The sequence below is a fragment of the Lepidochelys kempii genome, chromosome 6 (assembly GCF_965140285.1).
Source record: "Lepidochelys kempii isolate rLepKem1 chromosome 6, rLepKem1.hap1, whole genome shotgun sequence".
Taxonomy (NCBI): domain Eukaryota; kingdom Metazoa; phylum Chordata; order Testudines; family Cheloniidae; genus Lepidochelys; species Lepidochelys kempii.
Genome location: NC_136385.1, coordinates 12224560 through 12246058, shown reverse-complemented (window position 1 = coordinate 12246058; position 21499 = coordinate 12224560). Strand labels below are relative to the sequence as shown.

At 55.4% G+C, this 21499-nt stretch overlaps 1 protein-coding gene across 3 annotated transcripts in view; it reads left to right on the top strand.

Annotated features, from left to right (window-relative positions):
- The window catches only part of AGBL2 (AGBL carboxypeptidase 2), a 51161-nt gene that overhangs the window by 9463 nt on the left and 20199 nt on the right, over positions 1 to 21499 (top strand). For all 3 annotated transcript variants that reach the window (XM_073346688.2, XM_073346684.2, XM_073346687.2), the window contains 10 exons: positions 2005 to 2155; positions 3514 to 4293; positions 6819 to 6978; positions 8144 to 8270; positions 14166 to 14266; positions 16813 to 16943; positions 17664 to 17730; positions 18508 to 18612; positions 19044 to 19127; positions 20389 to 20509. In XM_073346688.2, the coding sequence (XP_073202789.2) occupies positions 2005 to 2155; positions 3514 to 4293; positions 6819 to 6978; positions 8144 to 8270; positions 14166 to 14266; positions 16813 to 16943; positions 17664 to 17730; positions 18508 to 18612; positions 19044 to 19127; positions 20389 to 20509 (1827 nt within the window). The remainder of the gene's footprint in view (positions 1 to 2004; positions 2156 to 3513; positions 4294 to 6818; positions 6979 to 8143; positions 8271 to 14165; positions 14267 to 16812; positions 16944 to 17663; positions 17731 to 18507; positions 18613 to 19043; positions 19128 to 20388; positions 20510 to 21499) is intronic.

The window sequence follows — 21499 nt, the reverse complement described above, 5'->3', positions numbered from 1 at the left end:
TTCCTGGCAATGTGGCTCCCACCCCTTCCCTACAGGAGTGATCCCACAGCCTGATGTGTCTCTCTGTTGAGGAGTTGAATCCTGTCTGATCTGTTGTCCTGCAGCAGGAAGCAGATTCTGGAGATCTCAGCTCATAAGCGGCTTGCTGGCTCTGTGAGATGGGAAATGGCCACCAGTCACTGCCCAGCAGCCTCCAGTTAGCAGGGCCCAAGTTTCTTACTGGTTTTCTAACCATCCCCTAGGAGAGAGGCTGAGGTTGGGCAGCAGCCAGGTGTCCCCGAGGGTACTCACAATAGCTCCCAAGGGCATGTAGGGTGTTCTTTACCCCCTCTGCTCCTTCAGCAAGCACAACTCTTGACATCCAGTTCCAGTGAACCAGCCCTGCCCTCCCAGTGAACTCTCCTTAACCCTTCTGTGCCCAGCTTAGAGCTGCCTTGCGTGACATGCCTGCTCTAACAGTGGAAACTTGGGCTACATCTACCCTGGAGCTGGAGGTGTGATCCGGGGTTGAAATTACATCTCCAGCTCCAGTATGGACATACCCTTTGGCTTTATCTACACTGGCGCCTATGCCGGCGCAGCTCTGCCAGTGTAGCCCCCGAGCGGAGGTGTAGCCTATCCCGACAGAAGGAGTTTTTCTGTCGGTGCAGGAGTACCCCCTCCCCAAACAACGTTAGCTGCGTCAGCAGAAGCCGTCTTCCCTCGGCGTTGTTGCGAACACACAGGGGTGTTGTCGGCACAGCTATGTCGGGCAGGGCTGTGGTTTTCTCATATTGCTGATGGCTGTAACTACGCCCATGTAACTTTAAAATGTGGACCAAGCCTAAGTGTGGCCATCTTTGGGGGCTGGCTCCAGTGACTCGTGTCCACACATAGCCCATCCTGGAGCAGTGCTGCCTCTGGGGCTCTTACAGTGTCGACACAGCAAGAAGAAGCCCCACAGCAGTGAATCTCAGAACCTGGGTCACCTGCCTTGGGCTTGCGGGGCTCACGCTTCGGGACTAAAAACAGCGGTGTAGATGTTCCCACTTGGGCTGGAGCTGGACTGTGAAACCTGGCGAGGTGGGAAGGTCTTGGAGGTCGTCTCCAGCCCACGTGGGAACATCTACGCTGCTCCATGGCACAAACCCAAATCGCTTGACCCGGGCTCTGAGACTCGCCACCGTGGGTATTTTTTACTGTGTAGATGCAGACGCATCGTAACAAGGATGTGTCTGTGCCTGGTAGGTAAGTCCCATTTCCTGCAGCCTATGAGGCAGATGCTCAGACCAGGATCGTGATCCGGCCCTACTACTCTTGCAGGCCAAGCCGTGGAGGTGGGCGCAGGAGCAGGCCCATGCTCTGTCTCCATCCCTCTGCGCTCTCTCCAATCCTGAGAGTGGGGGCCAATGTGATACTGGCACACCACCATCCACTCTCATCCTGGCAGCAAGCATCAGCAGGAGAGGCAGTGTCTCATAGCAGATAGAGCACTGGGCTGGGACTCAGGAGACCTGGGTTCTGTTCCCTAGCCTGCTGAGTGACCTTGGGCAAGTCACGTCACCTCCCTGTGCCGGTTTCCCAGTCCATGAAATGGGGACAGTAACACTGACCTGCTTTGTGAGGAGCTCTGAGATCTATGGATGGAAAGCTAGGGGTCATTATTATTGGCACTCCCTAATCATGGCTTGGGGATTCCAGGCTGCCCCCTATGGAGCCCAGAGAAGGCAGTGAGGGGGCTGTCTCGTGTGTGTCAGGGGAAAAATGCCTGAGGGTGAGGGACGTGAAGCAGGGGAAGCGAGGGGTTTAGCTGCAGTGGGGTGTTTGCTCAGTAGTGGGGGATGCTTTGGGTACTTGCAGCACAGAGGTTCCCTGCCTTGTACTGGGGCAGAGCCTGAGTCGCTGTATGAGCAAATTCCCCGCCCTGCATCGGAGGGGAGTGGGATTCTGAACAAGGGCCATGCCGCAGGGAGCTGGGTCTAGCACAGGCTGCAGGTGTGACAAGGGCATCTCCTCTCCCGGCAGTGGCCAAAGGCTCCTATTTTACCTGCTCCCGCGTTGGAGGCGCGCGAGGGCCCATCACGTCTCCCACCATCAGCTTGGAAGGTCCAGAGGACACCACCCTGCTCTTTGAATCCAGATTCGAGAGCGGGAACCTCCAGAAGGCCGTCCGAGTGTGAGTGAGAGGGCAGAGGACGTGGGACTGTCCATGGCAGGCAGGGGAGCGGGAGCTTTCCAGCTAAGCCAGGGTGCCCGGTCCAGGCTCTCTGTGGAGGGCAGGCGAAGGGGAAGCTGGGATGGCCCTGGGGGGTGGCTGTATTAAATAGGACAGGGGCATTAGGAGAGGAACTGAAGATGTGCCTCACTGGGACGGTGTCTCCAAAGTGTTTGGATCAGCCCCGTCCCAGGGAGCGGGCGCTGCCTCCCCCAGCTTTGGGAGTGCACTGAGCTGTAGCGGTCCCTTCTCTGCTGCAGCTCCCCCAATGGTTGCCTGCTGCATCACCGGGGAGGAGATTTGGCTGCTCCATCACCAGCCCCTCTGCCAGGCTGGGGGAACAGGAACTGGGCTTGACGGGCCAGGTCTGAGCCTAGAGGCTCCCCTTCCCCACAGCCCCCATGAGCGGGGAAGGAGGATTCTCTGTCCCGGCCCAGGTTAGAGCAGCCTGGGAGTTGCTCTACTTTGTGCCAGCCAGCAACGGTCCCAATACCTCTGCCCCCGTGTCCTGTGCACCAGGGTCTATGGGAAGGGAAGCTTAGGAGCCATCCTATGCACTGACTGAGATGGGTCATCTTGTGCGGAAAATAGGAGGTGCTCGTGTCTTTACAGGCTGTACCATAATACGGACACACAAGGGGGCAGAGGTCAGATTGCTCGGACACGTGTGAAGCTGGTATTTCCTAATGATCTAGAGCTGGAGTTGCCATTTAAAGAATATCCTTTTAACTAAGCTTTTTGCATATCATTGCATGTAATGAATGCTAGGAACAAAGACCTATTCCCTAGCACAGGGCAGCACGCTGTTGAGAGATAGGGGAAATCTCGGTCTTTGTTCATAGCCTACACAAAGAGAAGTTAGATAGAAACCTCAATCCTCTTGCTGGACAGTTGCAACGTAACATGACTTTATTGCTTAGAATCCAGAAAGGTACCACACAAAAGCAGAGTGAGACAAAGCAGGCTGCTCTCTAAGGCAGAGAGGTCCAACTCATCCCTCCTTACTCTAGGCTGGATCTCTGCTGAAATACCAGATTGCACACTTCCCTATAGTAATCCCCTAGCTTGCAAGCAGGGCCAGGAAACTCCCTGAAATTTAGAGTGGTAGCTTATCATTTTAACTCCGTTTTCACAACACCACAGGTGTAACTAGGGAATGCTGTTTGAATCAAAGTATCTAACACCCCTCCAGCAGAGCCCAATAGCCCGGCTGCTGATGTGCACGGAGCAGGTCTGCCTGTGGCCTTTCCTGTCCTTCACACAGATGTGTGTACAGGGAGAAACTGCTCCAGGTGTCATTTTCTCTTTCCTCCTTGCAGAGGCCCATACGAGTATGAGTTGACGCTGCGCATGGACCTGTACACCAACAAGCACACCCAGTGGTTCTACTTCCAGGTCAGGAACACCAGGAAAGGCATCACCTATCGCTTCTCCATTGTCAACCTGATGAAGCCCAAGAGCCTTTACAGCATGGGGATGAAGCCACTCCTGTACTCTCAGAGGGATGCGCAGACACATGGCGTGGGCTGGCGGAGAGAGGGGGGCAACATCCGGTACTATCGGTGCAGCTCCGAGGAGGGACAGGCGATGTATTGTCTCACATGGACGGCATGCTTCCCCCATGACCATGACACCTGCTACTTTGCCCACTTTTACCCCTACACCTTCTCGGACCTGCAGCGCTACCTGCTGGCAGTGGTCAGCGACCCGGTCCGCTCCCAGTACTGCAAGCTGCGGGTCCTGTGCAGCAGTCTGGCTGGCAACACCGTCTACCTTCTCACCATCACCAGCCCATCCCAAAACCCCGCTGCCACTGCTGCCAAGAAGGCCGTGGTGCTGAGCGCCAGGGTGCACCCTGGGGAGACCAACGGCTCATGGGTGATGAGGGGTTTCCTGGACTTCATCCTGAGCGACTCCCCCGACGCCCAGCTCCTCCGTGAGCTCTTCATATTTAAGGTGGTGCCCATGCTCAATCCAGATGGGGTGATTGTGGGGAACTACCGCTGCTCGCTGGCCGGGAGAGATCTCAACCGCAACTATCAGACCATCCTGAAGGAGTCCTTCCCCTGCATCTGGCACACCCGGAGCATGATCCAGAGGTGAGGAGCAGGGCTCATTGACCTCGGTGTGTAGCACAGAGCTGCTAGGGCACCATAACGTAGCACGGTAAAGAGAACACTGTTGATTAGAGGCAGTGTGGCCTAGTGGTAGAGCACTGGACTGGGACTTGAGAGTGGGGCTCTATTCCTGGTTCTGTCGCTAGCCTGCTGAATATCCTTGGGCAAAGTCATTTCCTCGCTCTGTGCCTCAGTTCTCCCCTCTGTAAAATGGGGAGAATGACCCCCTTTGTAAAATGCTTTGAGATTTACGGATGGAAAGTGCAAGGTAAGAGTGAGAGATTATTATAAATATATATACAGAGAGAGAGAGAGAGAGCGCATTCATAACCATCCAAGTTAAGAGACAATTATTAATGCTGCAAAGTCATTCAGTCTCAAACAAGGAAATGCCTCAATTAAGGTGATCAAAAATGCAAACTCACAAAGGGGCACACTACTAAGGTTGCCCTTGCATATCCGTGTTCTGTGATGCTCATCACTGGGCGTTGCAAACTGTAATGTATTTACCTTCACATCTCTCTGGTGAGTGGTATTGTGATCCTCATTCTACAAATGGGGAAATCGAGGCACACAGAGATGACGGCCAATATGGGCAAAACTGGTGGTTAGGTTTGGGTGCCAAACTTGAGCTCTCTTGAGGCTGATTTGTCAGAAGTGCTGAGCCCCCACAGCTCCCTATGACACCCTGTTGCAGTGCAAGTGCTCAGCTCTCTCAAAAACGAGCCCTGAGGTGTCCCTGTCCAGACAACTATAAAATGGAGAACACGCAATTAATGGTCACTGGCAGACATGTTGGTGAAAGTGGCTTGCCCAGCCAGGGAGAATCTTGCAAAGGAGCTGGATTCTCCATTTTCTTCCTGCAGTCCCGTGCCTCGTTCCGGACACACACTCCTACATCTGCAGCAAATGGGGTAGGGTGCTACAGACAACAGCCTCGTTCGCTGCACAGACCTGAATGCAGTCTGTCCTGTGCACTGAATGAGGCAGGAGTCCTGTGGAAAAAACAGCATGCGATCAGGTAATTATAGATGCACAAGGGGGCCAGAGTTAAGGTTGCACAGGCAGGTTTAATTCTGGCATTTCCTAACTGTTCTCCACTTGACTTTGAAGCCTTAGTAATGTTCTTTGAATTTAAAATTTTTTGGGTTCCCTCATTTAAAAAAAAAATGAATAATAGAAATTTTATAATGTGCAACTGTAGAAAACCTACCCATGGCTGCTCAGCTGTGTGAGAGCTCAGGGGCCAGGTGGTCTGCTGGTGTAAACTGTCACGGATATCAGTAGTGCTGCTAGGCAGGTCTGCCAATTTTCAACTGAATTCTACTTTTACAGAGGCAGTGCTGCCTCGCAGCTAGAGCACTCGTCTGAGATTCGGGAGATCTGGGGGTCTATTTCTGGCTCTGCCACTGGCCTGGTGGGTGACCTTCGGCACGGCACATCCCCTCTCTGTGCCTCAGTTTCCCCACCTGGGACAATGGGGATAATGAGACTGACCTGCTCTGCAAAGCACTTTGAAATTTACTGATGAAAAGTGCTGGATAAAAGCTAGGTTTTATTATTAATTATTGTGTGTCCCAGGGTCCCCTCTAACCCAGAAGCTTCTCTCTTCCGCTCCCCAGTTATTCTGTGATGATTCTCAAATGATACCACTTCACTTTTGCATCAAATGTGATAACTGCTAACATTTCCCTTTAGCCCTGAATTCACAGTCAGGTGTTATGTTCCCTTTTGCACCCATTCGTTTGTTTTTATTAACAGATCCCCGTACAAGTATCACCTTCACTAATTTACTTCAAAAAATGAAATACATCTTTGTAACCACAGCCCCAAACGATGGAATTTAGCAGGTGTTTCCTGAATCAACTAGGGTTCTCTAAAACAAGCAGGATTTAACAGATATAAAGCAGGCTTTGATTTTCAGTTTATTGGCTTTTAGCATCTGTTATTTCTAACCTGAAGAACAGGATTAATGTTTCTTATGCAGGATAAATTATAGCAAGGGGCCACTACATCAGCTTCATACAATGAGGTAGCTGCTCCTGCAATAGTTGGGGCAGGTAGTTTGCAACTGTCTATCAATGCGAGTCTCTACTTGAGATTCATTAGTATGCACTATATAATGTCTATGCTGCAATTAAGCAGCCCCTTAGCCCAAGCCCTGTGAGCCTGAGTGAGCTGGAACAAGCCAGTCACGGGTGTCTAAGTGCAGTGTAGACATACCCTGAATGACTTCTGAAGCAGAACTCTCCCATCTGCACATTTTTGCAGCTCAAAACTGGCTCTGTACAAACTTTGCCAGAATAATCTGTCTCTGGGCAGAGCCCAGGTCTGAGAAGCATCATCCCTCTGGGACAGATTTTATGTGGCTCTCTGCGGCATTGGGGATGGAGTGTTAATTTCCTCCTGAATTGAGGAGTCTGTGATACCACCTGTGGGCCACAGATGGTTACATACATGCATCTGTACACGTGTGTAATTGGCTCGGGATTTCTTCCTTTGTGCAGAGTCCTGGAGGAGCGGGAGGTTCTGCTGTACTGTGACTTCCATGGGCACAGCCGCAAGAACAATGTCTTCATGTACGGCTGCAACAACAAGAGCGCTCCTTCCCAGTGGCTCCATGAGCGCATCTTCCCACTCATGCTCAGCAAGAACGCCCCTGACAAGGTGGGTGTGGGAGCGGGAGCAGCCCACAGGAAGGGAAGGAGTTCCCCACAGCCCTTCTCTGCATGCATCCAGCCTGGAGGAGAAGGATCGTCTCTGCTCTTGGAGCCTCCTCACTGGCCACCATGGGCTGGGTGGGGGCCTGGCTGCGAGGCCTGGGCATCTCCGCATAGGAGTCCCAGTTTTGCCTGGAGTCTCTTGGAGCCAACAGATGTGCCAACTGTTGGGGGGTTGGGGGTGCGTGGGGGGAATTTAAAAAAAAAAATCACATCACAGAGCCAGGAAGGCTTTGGTGCTGTTCTGGGGCACAACAGAGCTGCCCCTATAGTGTAGAGCGCAGGCTCCCCAAGAGCACAAGGGTGATTCAGGGCTGAAGGGACCTAGGGCCAGGGCCCCTGTGGAGAAAGCAGTATGCAATCCCCCAGTTACCACTGTATGTACAGCCAGGGACTGAATCTGCACTGGCAGTGGGGTGAAGGGTGCACAGGCAACCTTCAATCTGGCATCTCCTACCTTTAGACTTGTTCTCTTTGCAACACAGAATGCCCTGGCCCCACTGACATCAGTGGCAAAGCTCCCCTTGGCTTTGTAGGGGTAGGATCCTCTCCCTAGTGTTTCTGTAGGAAGCGTGTTTGCAACATACGCTAAGGGGAGGTTCCCCAACCCGTCCCATTCCAAGCCCTGGTTTTCAGCTGGGTATAATTTTTCTGGGTTTTAGTCATTGGGGCAGGAACTTGTCCTAGCAGCTTTCTGTCTTGGGTGGAAATTTTTGGATTGTTTCAGCAAAAATTATTCAGCAGTTTCCAAGAATGAGGCTAGGGACAAAGTTGTGCTAAGAGGCTAGTGCTGGCAGGGTAGTTACAGTAAATCTTAATGCCGTGTCGCTACGCCAGCCTGCTAGTGTTGGGTGGCCAAAAGGCACGGGAATTAGGAGAAACAGGATGGGGCTGTGTAAGGAATGAGTGGGCTGAGTATCAGGAAAAGCTTCCTAATGCTGAGGGGGCTGTTGACTGTGGAATAGTGTCCCCAAGGGAAATGAGGAAAGCCCCCCAGTTGGGACATGGGGACCCTGGAAAAGGGGTTGTCTGTCAGGAGCAATCCCACCTTGGGGTAGAGCCAGGATCTCTTTCTGCCCCACATCCGCGCTGACCCACCTGGGGCATTGTAGTTTTCTTTCCACAGCTGTAAGTTTAAGGTCCAGAAGAGTAAAGAAGGGACGGGACGGATTGTAATGTGGAGGATGGGAATCCCCAACAGCTACACCATGGAGTCCACCTTCAGCGGCTCAACTCTGGGTAAGGGCAGCACTATCCTAACATGTAGCTGGGCTGGGAGGGAGCTGGGGCGCTGGGAAATAAGAGTTTTGCTGGAACAAGGCTGTCCCCTGCCCTTCAGGAGTTCTGCCTGATTCCCCTCATCAAGCTGGGACAGAGCTCAGTTGGGCTGGCACCACCAGCGCCTCTGGGGTGGTACCAGCCTACAGCCCCTCTTGCTCCCTCCACAGCTTGAGGAGATTTACATGGTAGACTTGCTGTTTCTTTTGCTGTTGGGCTGCTAGATTTTATAGGTGACTGGCCCTACCCAGCAGATAATCTCAGAGGGCCCCTGCCGCTGTGCCAGTAGATTTGATTCCACTGAGGCAAGCAGGAGCAGGACCCTCTCGCTGGGTTAGAAAGTTCTCTATGGGCTCCCTTGTTGTATGTCTGCTCCTGGGCCTTCTGCACGCTGCATGGATTTTCCCTCACTAGGGCCCCTTCTTGCTCCAAGACATATTGTAGGAGGCCCTGCAATGGGGATAGTACTTGTTCCCCACTCTCCTGCATGAGGTCCAGAAGTCCCCGCAGCTGCTACAATAGTTCAAAGGGGGAGAACTGTGTTGATGACCGGGGATCCTCCCAGATAGCAAGTAGTAGTGGCGGGATGAGTTGGTCCCAATAGCAGAGCTCCTTTGGGGAAAATTTACACAACATAGCCTTGAGGGTCCTGTGAAGCACTCCGCTAAGCCGTCAGTCTGCAGAGGATAGCCAGAGGGTCCAAGTTTTTTAACTCCTTAGTAAATCGCAGACCTGGTGGAGCAGCTATAATGTAAAGTTCTTTGCCTGGTCTGTCAAGATTTCCCCAGGAAGGCCTACTCAGACAACGATCTTGAGCAACTCCAAGGTGATGGTTTGCATTTTAGTGTTCTTGAGGGGAAATTGCCTCCGGGAATCAGGTGGCGTAGTGCAGGACCACCAAGATGTACTTGAACTTGGTGATGCTTTTTGTGAGGGGTGCCCACCAAGTCATGGCAACCCTCTCAAAGGGGGTTCCCCATTAATGGGAGTGGGACGAGGCAGGCCTTTGGTACTCCTTGCGGGGTGGGGAGCTGGCACTCTGGACAGGAATTACAGAAGTCTCTAACTTCTTGGTGCACCCCCAGCCAGAAAAACTGGGCCAGAACTTGGGCCATTGTTTTCTCATGGCCCAGATGTCCTGTGGCAGGGACATCACAGGTGAGTCACAGGATGATACCACCAACTGAGCCCAGATTTCTTGGGTCTGTGGGTCATGGTCAATATGTACAGGTGGTCACCCATCAATTCAAACTGGGGGTACTTTCCTGCCCGGTGAGGTTCCATGACTTTCCCCGTTGATGCTGGTTACCTGTTTGTAGGTTTGACTGAGTGTGAGGTCTTCCCATTGATCTTGGGCAAAGCTGGCCCCCAAATTCCACATCTCTTCACTGCTGGGTTGCCTGGGGGTGGCCTCCTCATCCAGGATGTCAAGCTCACTATCTTGGTGTTCCCCACTGCTGGTGCCAGGGTCAGTGGGTGTCTCCCCTTCCCCTTCAAGGAGGTCTTGTTCAATGACTGACTCCGGACAGTTGGACTCAGGACTTGCAGCGTGTAGGACCTTCGCAAATCCCCTCCTGTCATGGCCCAGGATAATGGGGTATGCTAGTTTTGAAGCCAGGCCTACACTCAGGGTTCTAGTCTCACCATTCACCATCACAGTGCCCAAGTCACTGTGATAAGGCTTCACATCGCCATGAATGCACTGAACGTGAATCATCCCCTCTGGCAGCCCTGGAGTCTTAATGAGGTCCTGGCGGATGAGTGTCTGCCCACACCCTGAGTCTACGAGTGCGGAAACCCATACCCCATCAACTTCCACTGGGATCATCAGCTTACCAGAGGGTTGTTTTTGGGCTTGAGCTTTGCCGATCCAGACCTGCCCAAAGCTACCTGCCCTTGGACATTCACGGCAGAGATGGCTGAAACGGCCACAGGTGAAACATGGGCCAATTTCAGAGTGTCTGGGCCTGTTCTTGGATTTTGTCAAGTGGGTCAACTTGCCTGGGATTTGGGATTTCCCCACTATGGCTGGGGGCTCTCCTAGATGCCTTGGACGACCGCTGATTATTGGTGATGTCTCTTCCATCAGGGCGTTTTGGGTCAAGGCCAGGCCCGTTTCCCTGACTTCACAGCCTCTCCTCTTTTGTTAGTGAGGTTGCCGGTGTGGAAGCCCAAGGCCGACAGGGATCTCAGCAGCCAAAAAAATTTCCATAAGGAAGAGAGCCTCGTTCAGTGTTGCTGGCTGATAGCAAAGGATCCATGACCTTCCTTGGGATGGAAGGATGTATACAAATTGCTCAAGAACCACCTGCTCAGCAACCTCAGCTCCTTTATGCTGCTTGGGCTGTAGCCACCTCCAGCATGCATCCTATAGCTGCTAAGCCACCATCCTTGGTCTGGCCCCTGGTGGATATGTCCTTCCCCTCAGTCGTTGCCGGAAGGTCTCAGGCGTGATGTCGAGGGCATCGAGGATGGCGCTTTTCAGGCACCCATATTCTTGGGTGTCAACCACCGAGAGCCTGCAGTACACAGCCTGAGCTGGACCTGTTAGGTATGGAGCCAAAAGGGTGGCCCATTGCTCAGGGGGCCACTTAGGTGCTGAGGCAACCCGCTCAAATGTGACCAGAAAGGCCTCTGGATCATCATTGGGCCCCATCTTAGCTAGGTGAAAGGGCACCACAGAGCTGGTTGGGGTCGCTTCTCCATCAGAACTGGGGCCTGCAAGGATCGGGAGCGGAGCAGCAAGCTGCTGCAAACACTGCTGCTGCTGCTCTTGGTGCTGGGCCCCCAACTCTCGGATTAATTGTTGTTGCTGACTGCCCAGCTGCTGAAGAAGCTGCTGCTGCTGGCTCTCTGTGAGCCACCTTATCAGCATCTCCATATCCACCATGTCATGGTTGGGTACTCCTTCCTTCAATCCCATTTCCATGGGGAGCATTGTAGTTCACCCTTAGCTTGTCCCTCGACTCGGGGGTGTGTGTGTGTGTGTGTAAGGTCTGTGTTCTCCATCAAGTTGTAGGGTTCCTCCCTCTTGGGGTAAGGGCGCCCCCTTTTGGGGACAAGAAGGAGTCAGCAGGCCAGCCAGAAATTCGTCAGGCGGCCTGACCTGCGGCTACGCATCAGCCCAGTGAGCCCTTCTGGACTGGTCTCCACTAGAGGACCCAGCACACACTGCCAGTCGGCGGGAATCCCCGGTCCCTGGTTGGGGGCACCCCAAACATGCTAGGACTCTGGCCTCTTGGGGTGTGGGGGCTGAGCACTGAAACGGGTTATGGCCTCACTCTCCTGGCTGGGGCAGGGATGCGGGCTGAGCAACGAGCCAGTCACTGGCTAGGCGTCCCGGCCTAAGGTTTTGCGCCTGGCCAGCCCCCGAGACTGGGGACCCCAGGTCCACGCTGCTGCACAGGGTCCTAGCCCGGGGCCCACAGGGTCAGTGGGGAAACAAGCAGTTGCTACCTTGTGCACGACCAGAGCAATGTGTCACTCTGTGGCTTACAGCCGGTTGGCCCTTCCTCCAGCCTCCTCGGGCTGGGCTGGGCTGGGCTGGGCTCGGCTCCCTGAATCACTGTCTGCCTCCTTCCCATCCGCTGCAACACTGCAGCAGGGCCCGGCTGCTCTTATTCTTCCGCCCCCCTACACTTCCTTCGGGGGGGGGGGTAGGGTGGGCTCAGCTGCGCCTCCCCAGGGAATTAACCCCCTTGGCACTGGAGGGAGGCCCGGCCCCTCTGCTCGCTCCAGGTGGGGCAGCCAGAGAGGTGGGAGGAGAACTGGGGAGGGCAGAGCCTGGAACGCCTGGCGGGGCAAGGTGGGGAGGCACCAGGGGAAATGCCTTGGAGACGAAGGGAGATGGGGCTGCAGCAGCCCAGAGACTGCTGGGAGCGGAGTGGAGAGGGCTAGTGGGGGGTCCAGGGGGGAGTGGGAGAAGAGGGTTGCAGGGCTGAGAGGCGAGGGCTGGCTTTCTGAGCCTGGGGGAGCAGTGTGCTTGAGCTGGGAGGGGAGGATGTGGGGAGGGATGAAAGTGGGGCACAGGGAAGTTAGCGGGGGAGGGGATGGGATCAAGGGGGCGGTGGGGCTAGGGATGGAGAAGCCTCTGTGCCAATGAGCAAGGAGATGGAGGAGGGGCAGAGGCAGGCCTCAGCAGGGTGTGTCCATCTTCACTCGGAGAGCTGGCGAGATCCTGCCCAGAGTTGGGGGCAGGTGGGGGGAGCCGAAGGGTGCAGGTCAGCGCTGGGGTTGTGGGGAGGGGGTGCAGGCGGTGAGGAAGGTGACAGCACCGAGGAGGGAGAGAAGGGATGTGGAGAGAAGGAGGCTGGACGTTCCAATGGCTGGAAGTTGAAGCGAGACTAATTCCGACTGAAATAAGGGGCACATTTTCAACAATGTAATTAACCAATGAGACAGCTTCCCAAGGGTCCTGGTGGATTCTCCACCCCAGGGAATTTTCAGATCCAGACTGGATGTGTTTCTAAAAGCTCTGCTCTGGTTCAACCAGGAGTTATTTCGGGGCGGTTCTCTGGTCTGTGCTATACAGGAGGTCAGATGAGATGATCACAATGGTCCCTTCTGGCCTTGGAGTCTAGGGGCTTGTCTACATGGTGCAGCAGGGCGCATGTGGGTGTGAATTCCCAACCCCACTCGTGCACTCACTGACTGGTGTGGACCCTACTTGTGCCCAACACTTCAGGGCACCTCGGCATCCACAGCCCATAGTGCGCATTGCTGCATGCATAGACAAGCCCTGAGGCTCTAGGGCTGTGTGGCCCCAAGAAATGGGAGCAGGAGGTGAGTGCGGGGGCTGAGTTGCATGCAGACAGCAGGGGAGAGGTCTGGCAGCAAACAGTGGCCTGAAGGCAGAGCTAAATCCCAGTGCTGCATGGTTCCAGCTAGGCACATTGCTCAGGACAGCCCTACCCTTTCAGTGCCCTGTCGGCTTTGCTGCATGGCATGGAGCCACAGGTCCAGTGCTCTGGAGCTGCTCTGGGACAGTTTGGGAGGACCCCTTTCAGGGCGCCAGACCCCTCTTCAGGTCTTACTCTGTTACCGCCTCCCAGGACTGAAGCTCTAAGCCTCAAGCACTCGTTTCACGCCACAAGCTCCCTTCAGCGAGTTCGCCTGAGCTGGGCACCCGAGGGAGCAGGGCACCCCCCAGCTTAGCATGTGCTGTGGCTCAGCCATGGCTGTAAAAGCAGCAGGGTCAGTAGCATCTGGACCAAGGCATGGCAAGTCCTTGGTTAGCACAGAGAAAAGAAAGTTATGGCTTGGTCCATTCTGGATCCCCAGAGCCCCAGCCACACGGCATGACCCCCTTGGCTCCCCTTCTGTCCCTATGTGCCCCTGTGTCCCAATTCCCAACCTGGCCCCTCCTCAGTCCTTTGTTAACCAGCTGGTCACACACGGCTGGCTGCCTGTGGAGGACTGGGCCATCCATTGTCGTTGCTAAGTACCAAATGTCCTGCCATTTGCCATTGCCTCCATGGACTCTCCAATGGCCTGGGCCCCAAACCTGAGACAGCAAGTACCAGCCACACCTTTCTCATAGCCTGCCCGAGAGTCAACAGCCTTTTCCCACCCCTAGTTAACCATGCAGCATAGAGGGGAAACTGAGGCACACATGGTATTCATACAAAACACAGAAAATCCCCACTTTGTCACACGGCTGCATTGAGATCTAAAGTGCCATGGAGCCAAAGGGCCCCAATAGCAGGGAGAGCAGCTTGGGGAACGTGGGTTGTGCTGCTGTGTGTGCCCTCTGCTGGGCAAACCCCAAGAATGTGGTGGGGTGGAAAGGCGGGCGCCAGGACCAGACTGGTGTACTGTGAATCCAGGGCCCTCACCCTGTCTCTGCCCCTCTTTCAGGCAGGAAGAGCGACTCCCACTTCACCTCAGAGGATCTCAAATCTCTGGGCTATCACATTTGCGACACGCTGCTAGATTTCTGTGACCCCGACCGCACCAAGGTGAGAGCTGGCTCCACGCAGCCCTGCTGCAGGGTCTAGGGGTGGGACACGGGTGGGAGTGAACAGGGGCTGCTCGGGGCTAATTTGTGCCAGGGCTGAGCCCTGGCACCTCCGAACCTGGCAGTTCATAGCCCCGGCACCTCTGGGCCTGGCAGTTCATAGCCGCAGCACCTCTTTCATTACAAATTAAGCCCTGGGCTGCTGTCTGTGGGTCCGAGCACTCGCTGGATTCCAAGTTTCTCATCAGTGGGAAACGGTGTCGAAAGGCATGAGTGCTGCGCCCAGGGAATTTACACCCACCGGTCCCGCTGCTCCTCCCTGGGCTCCGTCCCTCATCTCAGCCACCTCCCTGGCATCTCAGTCACCCAGCCTAGGAGCCTGCCGAAGCCCCAACCCCTCCTCAGCTTTCCAGAGCTGCCAGCCTCTTCCCTGCCTTGTGCCTGCAGGCTGAGCCACACAAACATACATGGAGGGGTCCACCCTGGGCATCTTGTGACTGTAGTGATGAGTGCTAGGCTCCACAGTTGCCCCAGCTCTGGGCTTGCTGCAAGCCTGGGGATGTGCTCAGGGCATGGGAGAACACAGACCGGGGTGGGAACACACTGAGAAAAGGCAAGCGGGGCAGAGGGAGTGTCAGACATTAGGTCCAGGCACAGTGCAGACTGAGGGACACATGGAGATACTAGGACCTACACCAGCCGTGGCCACACCAGGGGTGTCGGGACGCAGGGGAGGAACAGTGTTATACCATGCGTGGGCACACTGGGGGATAGGGATGCCGGCGGAGGAGCAGTGTTATGCCAGCTGTGGGCACACCAGGGGCATAGGGAGCCAGGCAGAGGAGCAGGGTTATACCAGCTGTGGGCACACCAGAGGGGGTAGGGACGCAGGGGTAGGAGCAGTATTATACTAGCCGTGGGCACACCAGGGGTGTAGGGATAGAGGTGGAGGAGCTGTGTTATACCAGCCATGGGCACACCAGGGTGTAGGGAGGCAGGCAGAGGAGCAGTATTATACTAGCCATGGGCACACCAGGGTGTAGGGAAGCAGGCAGAGGAGCAGTATTATACTAGCCGTGGGCACACCAGGGGCGTAGGGACTCAGTAGAGATGGCACCTTAACATATGTGTTTGCAATCACTGTGTTCCTTTGTGCACTCTGGAATTACTCTGCATTCCAGGGATGCTAGCGCTCTTCCTGCAGTGCCCTGGCCACTTACCAGCCCCTGCCAAGGATCTCTGTGTTGTTGACTCAACAGTGTGCCCTTGTTGCCAAGAAGGCCAATGGCATTTTGGGGTGTATAAGTAGGGGCATTGCCAGCAGATCGAGGGACGTGATCGTTCCCCTCTATTCGACATTGGTGAGGCCTCATCTGGAGTACTGTGTCCAGTTTTGGGTCCCACACTACAAGAAGGATGTCCGTCCAGCGGAGGGCAACAAAAATGATTAGGGGACTGGAACACATGACTTATGAGGAGAGGCTGAGGGAACTGGGATTGTTTAGTCTACGAAAGAGAAGAATGAGGGGGGATTTGATAGCTGCTTTTAACTACCTGAAAGGTGGATCCAAAGAGGATGGATCTAGACTATTCTCAGTGATAGCAGATGACAGGACAAGGAGTAATGGTCTCAAGTTGCAGTGGGGGAGATTTAGGTTGGATATTAGGAAAAACTTTTTCACTAGGAGGGTGGTGAAGCACTGGAATGCATTACCTAGGGAGGTGGTGGAATCCCCTTCCTTAGAAGTTTTTAAGGTCAGGCTTGACAAAGCCCTGGCTGGGATGATTTAGTTGGGATTGGTCCTGCTCTGGGCAGGGGGTTGGACTAGATGGCCTCCAGAGGTCCCTTCCAACTCTGTTATTCTATGATTCTATGACTCTCTGTACTGGACATCCCCATCATGGAATCTTTGTCAGCTCATCAAAGTGTCTGAGCCCTGGCTGCCATGTTCCAGAGTCACTGCACATGGGAGCCAGGTTGCCCCTCTGGCCCAAGCAGTTTGTCAGTACTCAGGGCCTTGCAGGTTTGTTTCTGTTAGGAGGAGAAACGGATACTTCAAGTCGGGGATATTCTAGGTTTAATCCCGTTCAGCTGAAAAGTATGCAAGCAGAGTTCTGTTCCACTGAGCACAGAAGGAACAAACAGCAGCAGGCAGTGTTCTTGCTCAGAAATCCCCCAGGTCTGTGCCCAAAGAGCTGTGTCTCTGCTTCCTACCAGGGCCATTCTCTCGACTGCTTGTCTTGCTGTCTGTGGCTTTTCTTTCTCTTACACACAGCTTGCCATGCCATCCCCTAGCCCATGTGTTCGCAGCCAGCCCTGGGTTGCCCTCAGACCACACAGTTTAACTCTGCCATGTCTCTGAGTGCCTTGGGCAGTAGCTTCTATTGTATTTGTCTCTCTCCATAAAGGGGCTTAATTGCTCCTTCCCTTTAGACTGTGTGTGCTGCAGGGGATGGGTTTGGCCCAGCAGAGACTCATGGAGTGCTCCCAAAAGTGAAACTCCTTCCATTGGAGGTGTGTGTGAGCTCTTGCCTCTCTACTCTCAGTTCCTGCAGTGTCTGTCCGAGCTCCAGGAGCTGCTTCAGCATCAAATCCATCAAAAGCTCAAGGATCTGGGCCGTGGGCAGGACTCAGACAGTGCCTGGAGCGACATCTCCCTGTCAGACATTGAGTCCAGGTACCGCCGCCCTGTCACCCTCCAAGGAGAACCCTCCTGAGCTCTGCTGCCCCAGGGACACCTGGTCCATGGCTGGCCAGGCCCATCTCCGGAGGAGCCTTGGAGGGAGGAGGGTGGGCTGAGCCCTTTGCACTCCTGGCAGAGGGTGTGCTGTGCCTGACTGGGGGAAGGCTGGCTGGCCCCATGAAACCCACTTCTCTGAGCCTAGAGACCCCAGAGCTGCAGGGCTGTGCTCCTGGCCCGCGTTGGAGAACCCCCAAGCGACAGCTGCCCCCAGCTCATTCTGTCCCTAAAGCCCCGGGCCTTGGCTGCGCCCAGCACTCGGGACCTGCCAGGCAGTGTGAGTTCAGCAGGAGCCTCCTGGCTCACGGCAGGGAGGAGATTTCTGCTAGCAGGGGGCTCTGAACACCACAGACACCGCAGAGCGAGATCCAGCGGCTGGGAGCTGAAGTGACAAGTCCAGAGGAGAGAGAAGGGGCTGGGTTCAGCAGGGAGGGGAATGACCATTGGAACAGCTGGCCTGGGCGAGTCTCCGCCACTTGACATCCGTAAATCCAGACTGGATCGGGGTGGCTGGGGGCTCAGCTGGGGGTTCTGGGCTGGCTGCAGGGCTGGCTGGGGGGGCCTGTCTTTTCTGCAGGGTGGTCCGAATGGGCCCTTGTGGCCTTGGCAGCCAGGAATCTGTGCAAACCGCTAAGGGGCTCTCTTTGCCTGGCGCAGCACCAGTGGCTCCAACAGCTCGCAGTCCGACGGCCTGCCTGCTCATTTACTCAGCATGGCAGAGAAGGTGAGAGCCACGCGGCTGCGGAGGGCTGTAACTATGGGCAGCGCCCAGGGGGCCATGTGGATGAGGGCTCATAGACCCCTGTGCGATACCACATGCCCAGCCGCCGGAAGTGAGGCCGTTACACTCCACATGGGGTGGCCATTCTCCTGCTAGCTCCCGGCTCCTCAGCTGCCCACCTGCCATTCTAGGAAGGGGCTGCTTAGGGGCTGCATGGCGGCTGGAGGCAGACAGGGTGACGCTCTCTCATGGGAGGGGTCCAGGAGCACGTGGGGTGTGAATACAAATGTTTGCAGCACGCTGGAAATGGCGGGGCAGCATAGTCTGGCTGGGCTCCCTGATTCACTGGCGACCCGGGCTGCCCGACTCACCCTTCACCCTCCGCAGTGAGAGCTTTGGGTGTTAGGAAACCAGCTGCAGCGCCCGGGGCTGAGCTGGTCCCAGCTATTGCCGCAGTGGGAGCAGCCCAGGGAGGGCTGGGGCTGGGTCCGTCAGGGCTGGAGTCTGCTGCTGTTGGCGAATTCTGGAGGGGTGTATGTTGCTGAAGCACCGTCTGCGAGCTGCACACCCCAGGGCCAGGCCTCCTGCAGACGAGGGTAGCGGGATGGGCCAGATGGGGGCCAGTTTTGCAGGTGACGTGTTACCATGCCTTGGCCTCGACGTGGGTTTCTTTGGCTCGATCGAGGGCTGTGGGTGGTGGGGAACGGTGCGTTTCCTGGGGAGCAGGGCTGTCCCCTGGTGGAGCTGTGCTGAGCGCGGGGTCCTTGCTCACCCCACCAGTTCCATCAGAAGAAGAAGAAGCGGCTGCGGACGAGGAAGGAGAGGAACGAGCTGCATCAGAAGTACGCCTCGAGCCAGGGGCTGACGTGCCAAGACAAGACCTTGGTAAGGAGCACGCCAGATGGGGCACACCACGGAGCTGCCTCCTCCCTGGGACAGCGAGGCAGGGGCCTGCAAAGGCCTCCCAATGGATGAGTCCTCCATGACGGGCCGGCCTTGGGTAGCTCTCTGGCTGGTTGAAGGGTATTGTGGGTGCATTTCTGCATGTGCCCTTGTTCAGCTTCCTGCCCTGCAGGGAGGGAGAAGCGGCCGGCAGGGAGACTGAGGCCTTGGCCACATACACACGTCACAGAGCGACTCACGCCCTGGCCACATTGGTGGGCTCCGTGCCCTGGGGCCCTTCCCAGTGCGTGTAGTTCCTCCCTTGGGGGAGCGCCCTGGCTAGTGCTCGCTCTGCCAGCAGCTGGCGGAGGGTGTGTGGGAGGAGAGGGTTGCTTTGCTTTCTTTCGGAAATACCCCTCTGGGTCTCCTTGCAGGTGGCTGGGGAGAGAAGGTTGGGGAGCCCCACCTGCCGGACCCACCAGCCTGTCAGCGCGATGAAGGACAGCTCTGGCAAACAGGTGCAGTGCAGTTCCCCTCTCCCTCCGCTCACAGCCACAGTACCATCTGCTTGGCCCCACTGCATAGCCAGGGCCAGAGGGTGCTGCTGGAGCTGGGCTCCCGGGGACTGCAATGGGGTTTGCGCCTGCAACTCCAAGTTGGGGGTGTTGGAGATCGTCTGTCTCCCTGACCCCTGGCAGAGGATGGAGTCTGAAAGGGCTCCGGGTTCGAGACACTGTAAGACTCTCGCAGCGGGGATGGACATACACACGTAGGGCTCTTCCCTGGCAGCAGGGGCGGGGCAGCAGAAGGCTCATCCATGCCAGCAGGAGGAAGCAGACACACACACACACACACTGAAAAAACACTGACACTCTCTTAATTATTCTCCGCTGCCCGCCACCCCACGCACACAGATCTGGTGCAGGGTGGTTCAATTTTTGCTCCTTCTTCCTTTAACGTCCCTTCGCCAACTGCCTGTGCCCTGCCTGTCTGAGAGCCGGGCATCCGCTGCCATAACCCCGACTCCCCCATGCAACCTGCTTGTTTGTCTCAATAACCTGTTAGGTCTGCTCTGGGACCCCATGTTCGTACAGCTCCCAGCACGGTGAGGGCTGAGGCCTCCAGCTGCGGCTGAGGTAGCAAGGTTTGACCCCAGTGCCAGGGGCCATGGTGAATGAGGGGGGCGCAGAGGTAGAGCAGCTCCTTCCCAGCTCCCGTCACTGCAGGGTCCCTATTTCCATTCTGATAGGGTGGGCAGAGGGAGGAGTATGCGCCCCCCACAGCACGACAGGTCTCCTGTGCGTAGCTAAAGGGCTGGAGCAGACCTGCAGCACTGCAGATCAGGGCGCTACTGAAGGAGAATCGCTCCTACAGAATCAGTGTGTTCCAGCTCATACAGTAAAGTCCACGGGGATCAGGTGGGAGGCCCAGGGCAAGAGCCAGCTTACCCGCTAGATTCTCATGGCAGATGGGGATTTTACACTGGCCAGAAAGTAGCTGTCAGAGCACCCCATTCTTGCTAGAAAATGGGGCTGGACTTTCAGAAGAGCTGCATACTCTGGTGTGTGCCGGCCCTGAGCTCTCTGGAAACCCAGCCATCTGCGTCGCATGGGAAAGGCAGAGCCCTTCCAGGTGTGGCCCAAGCAGCTTCACTACAAGCAGTGACATGGCTGCCGTGTGCACAGGCCCATGCCTCGTTTCCCGAGCCGGAGCCGCCGAGCCGGAGCCGTGGCAGGAGGCGTGGAGAGAGACTTACGGTGTCCATGTTTCCCCACACAGGGCAGGACTCCAGAAGCTGGCCTCATTTCAGATCTGCAGAGGAGAAAACCTAATGCCCGCCAGGAGAAGCTACCAGGTCTGGGTGCAAAGTGGTCTTGGCACATGTCGTGTGCTAGAAAGGGTGTGTGTGTACATGGGTGTGTGTAATTAGGGAGTAACATGAGCTGGTCCATAATTAAAGCTGCTACCAAGTTTCCATTATAAACTCAGTTTTGTCACTCCACCTAAAACCCACAAACCAAAGGAGTTGCAGGCTCAGAATTGGGAGACTAGTTCTGGGGCAGAGGTCGAATTTCTCTGCCACACTGGAAATGAATTGCCCAACCTGCTCCTTAGCTATAGATGCTCCAAAATAGTGTTCTTCACAGCCCCCAAAAGCTTCAAACGCTGGTTTGCCCTCCATAGCAACCAAGCCCTGAGAGCAGGAGTAAGATAAAATGTAGCTACCTTGCCCGGGCTGAGATGCAGTGCCCAGCTCCAGGGTCATTCCATCCAGTCCCCTGATCCAACTCCCATTGTCTTGGAGGGCACCAGATGCCTGCTGGAGACCTTAAGATCCCAGGGTATGTCTACACTATGCCGACTATATTGGCATAGCCCCCTCGTGTAGATGCAGCCTATGCCAATGGAAGGGGTTTTCCAGTCACTGTAGGAACTCCAGTTCTTCTTCGAGTGCTTGTTCATGTCAATTCCAATCAGGTATGTGCATGCCACATGCACAGTTGTCGGAAAGTTTTCCCTTAGCAGCTCCCATTGGGTCGGCTGTGGAGCCCCCGGAGTGGCACCTTCATGGCATTCAATATATGACTCACAAATATATTTGTGGACAGGTTGGAGAGAGTCCAGCAGTGGCAAAAAAATGATTAGGGGGCTGGGGCACATGACTTATGAGGAGAGGCTGAGGGAACTGGGGTTATTTAGTCTGGAGAAGAGAAGAGCGAGGGGGGTTTTGATAGCAGCCTTCAACTACCTGAAGGGGGTTCCAAGGAGGATGGAGCTCGGCTGTTCTCAGTGGTGGCAGATGACAGAACAAAGAGCAATGGTCTCAAGTTGCAGTGGGAGAGGTTTAGGTTGGATATTAGGAAAAACTTTTTCACTAGGAGGGTGGTAA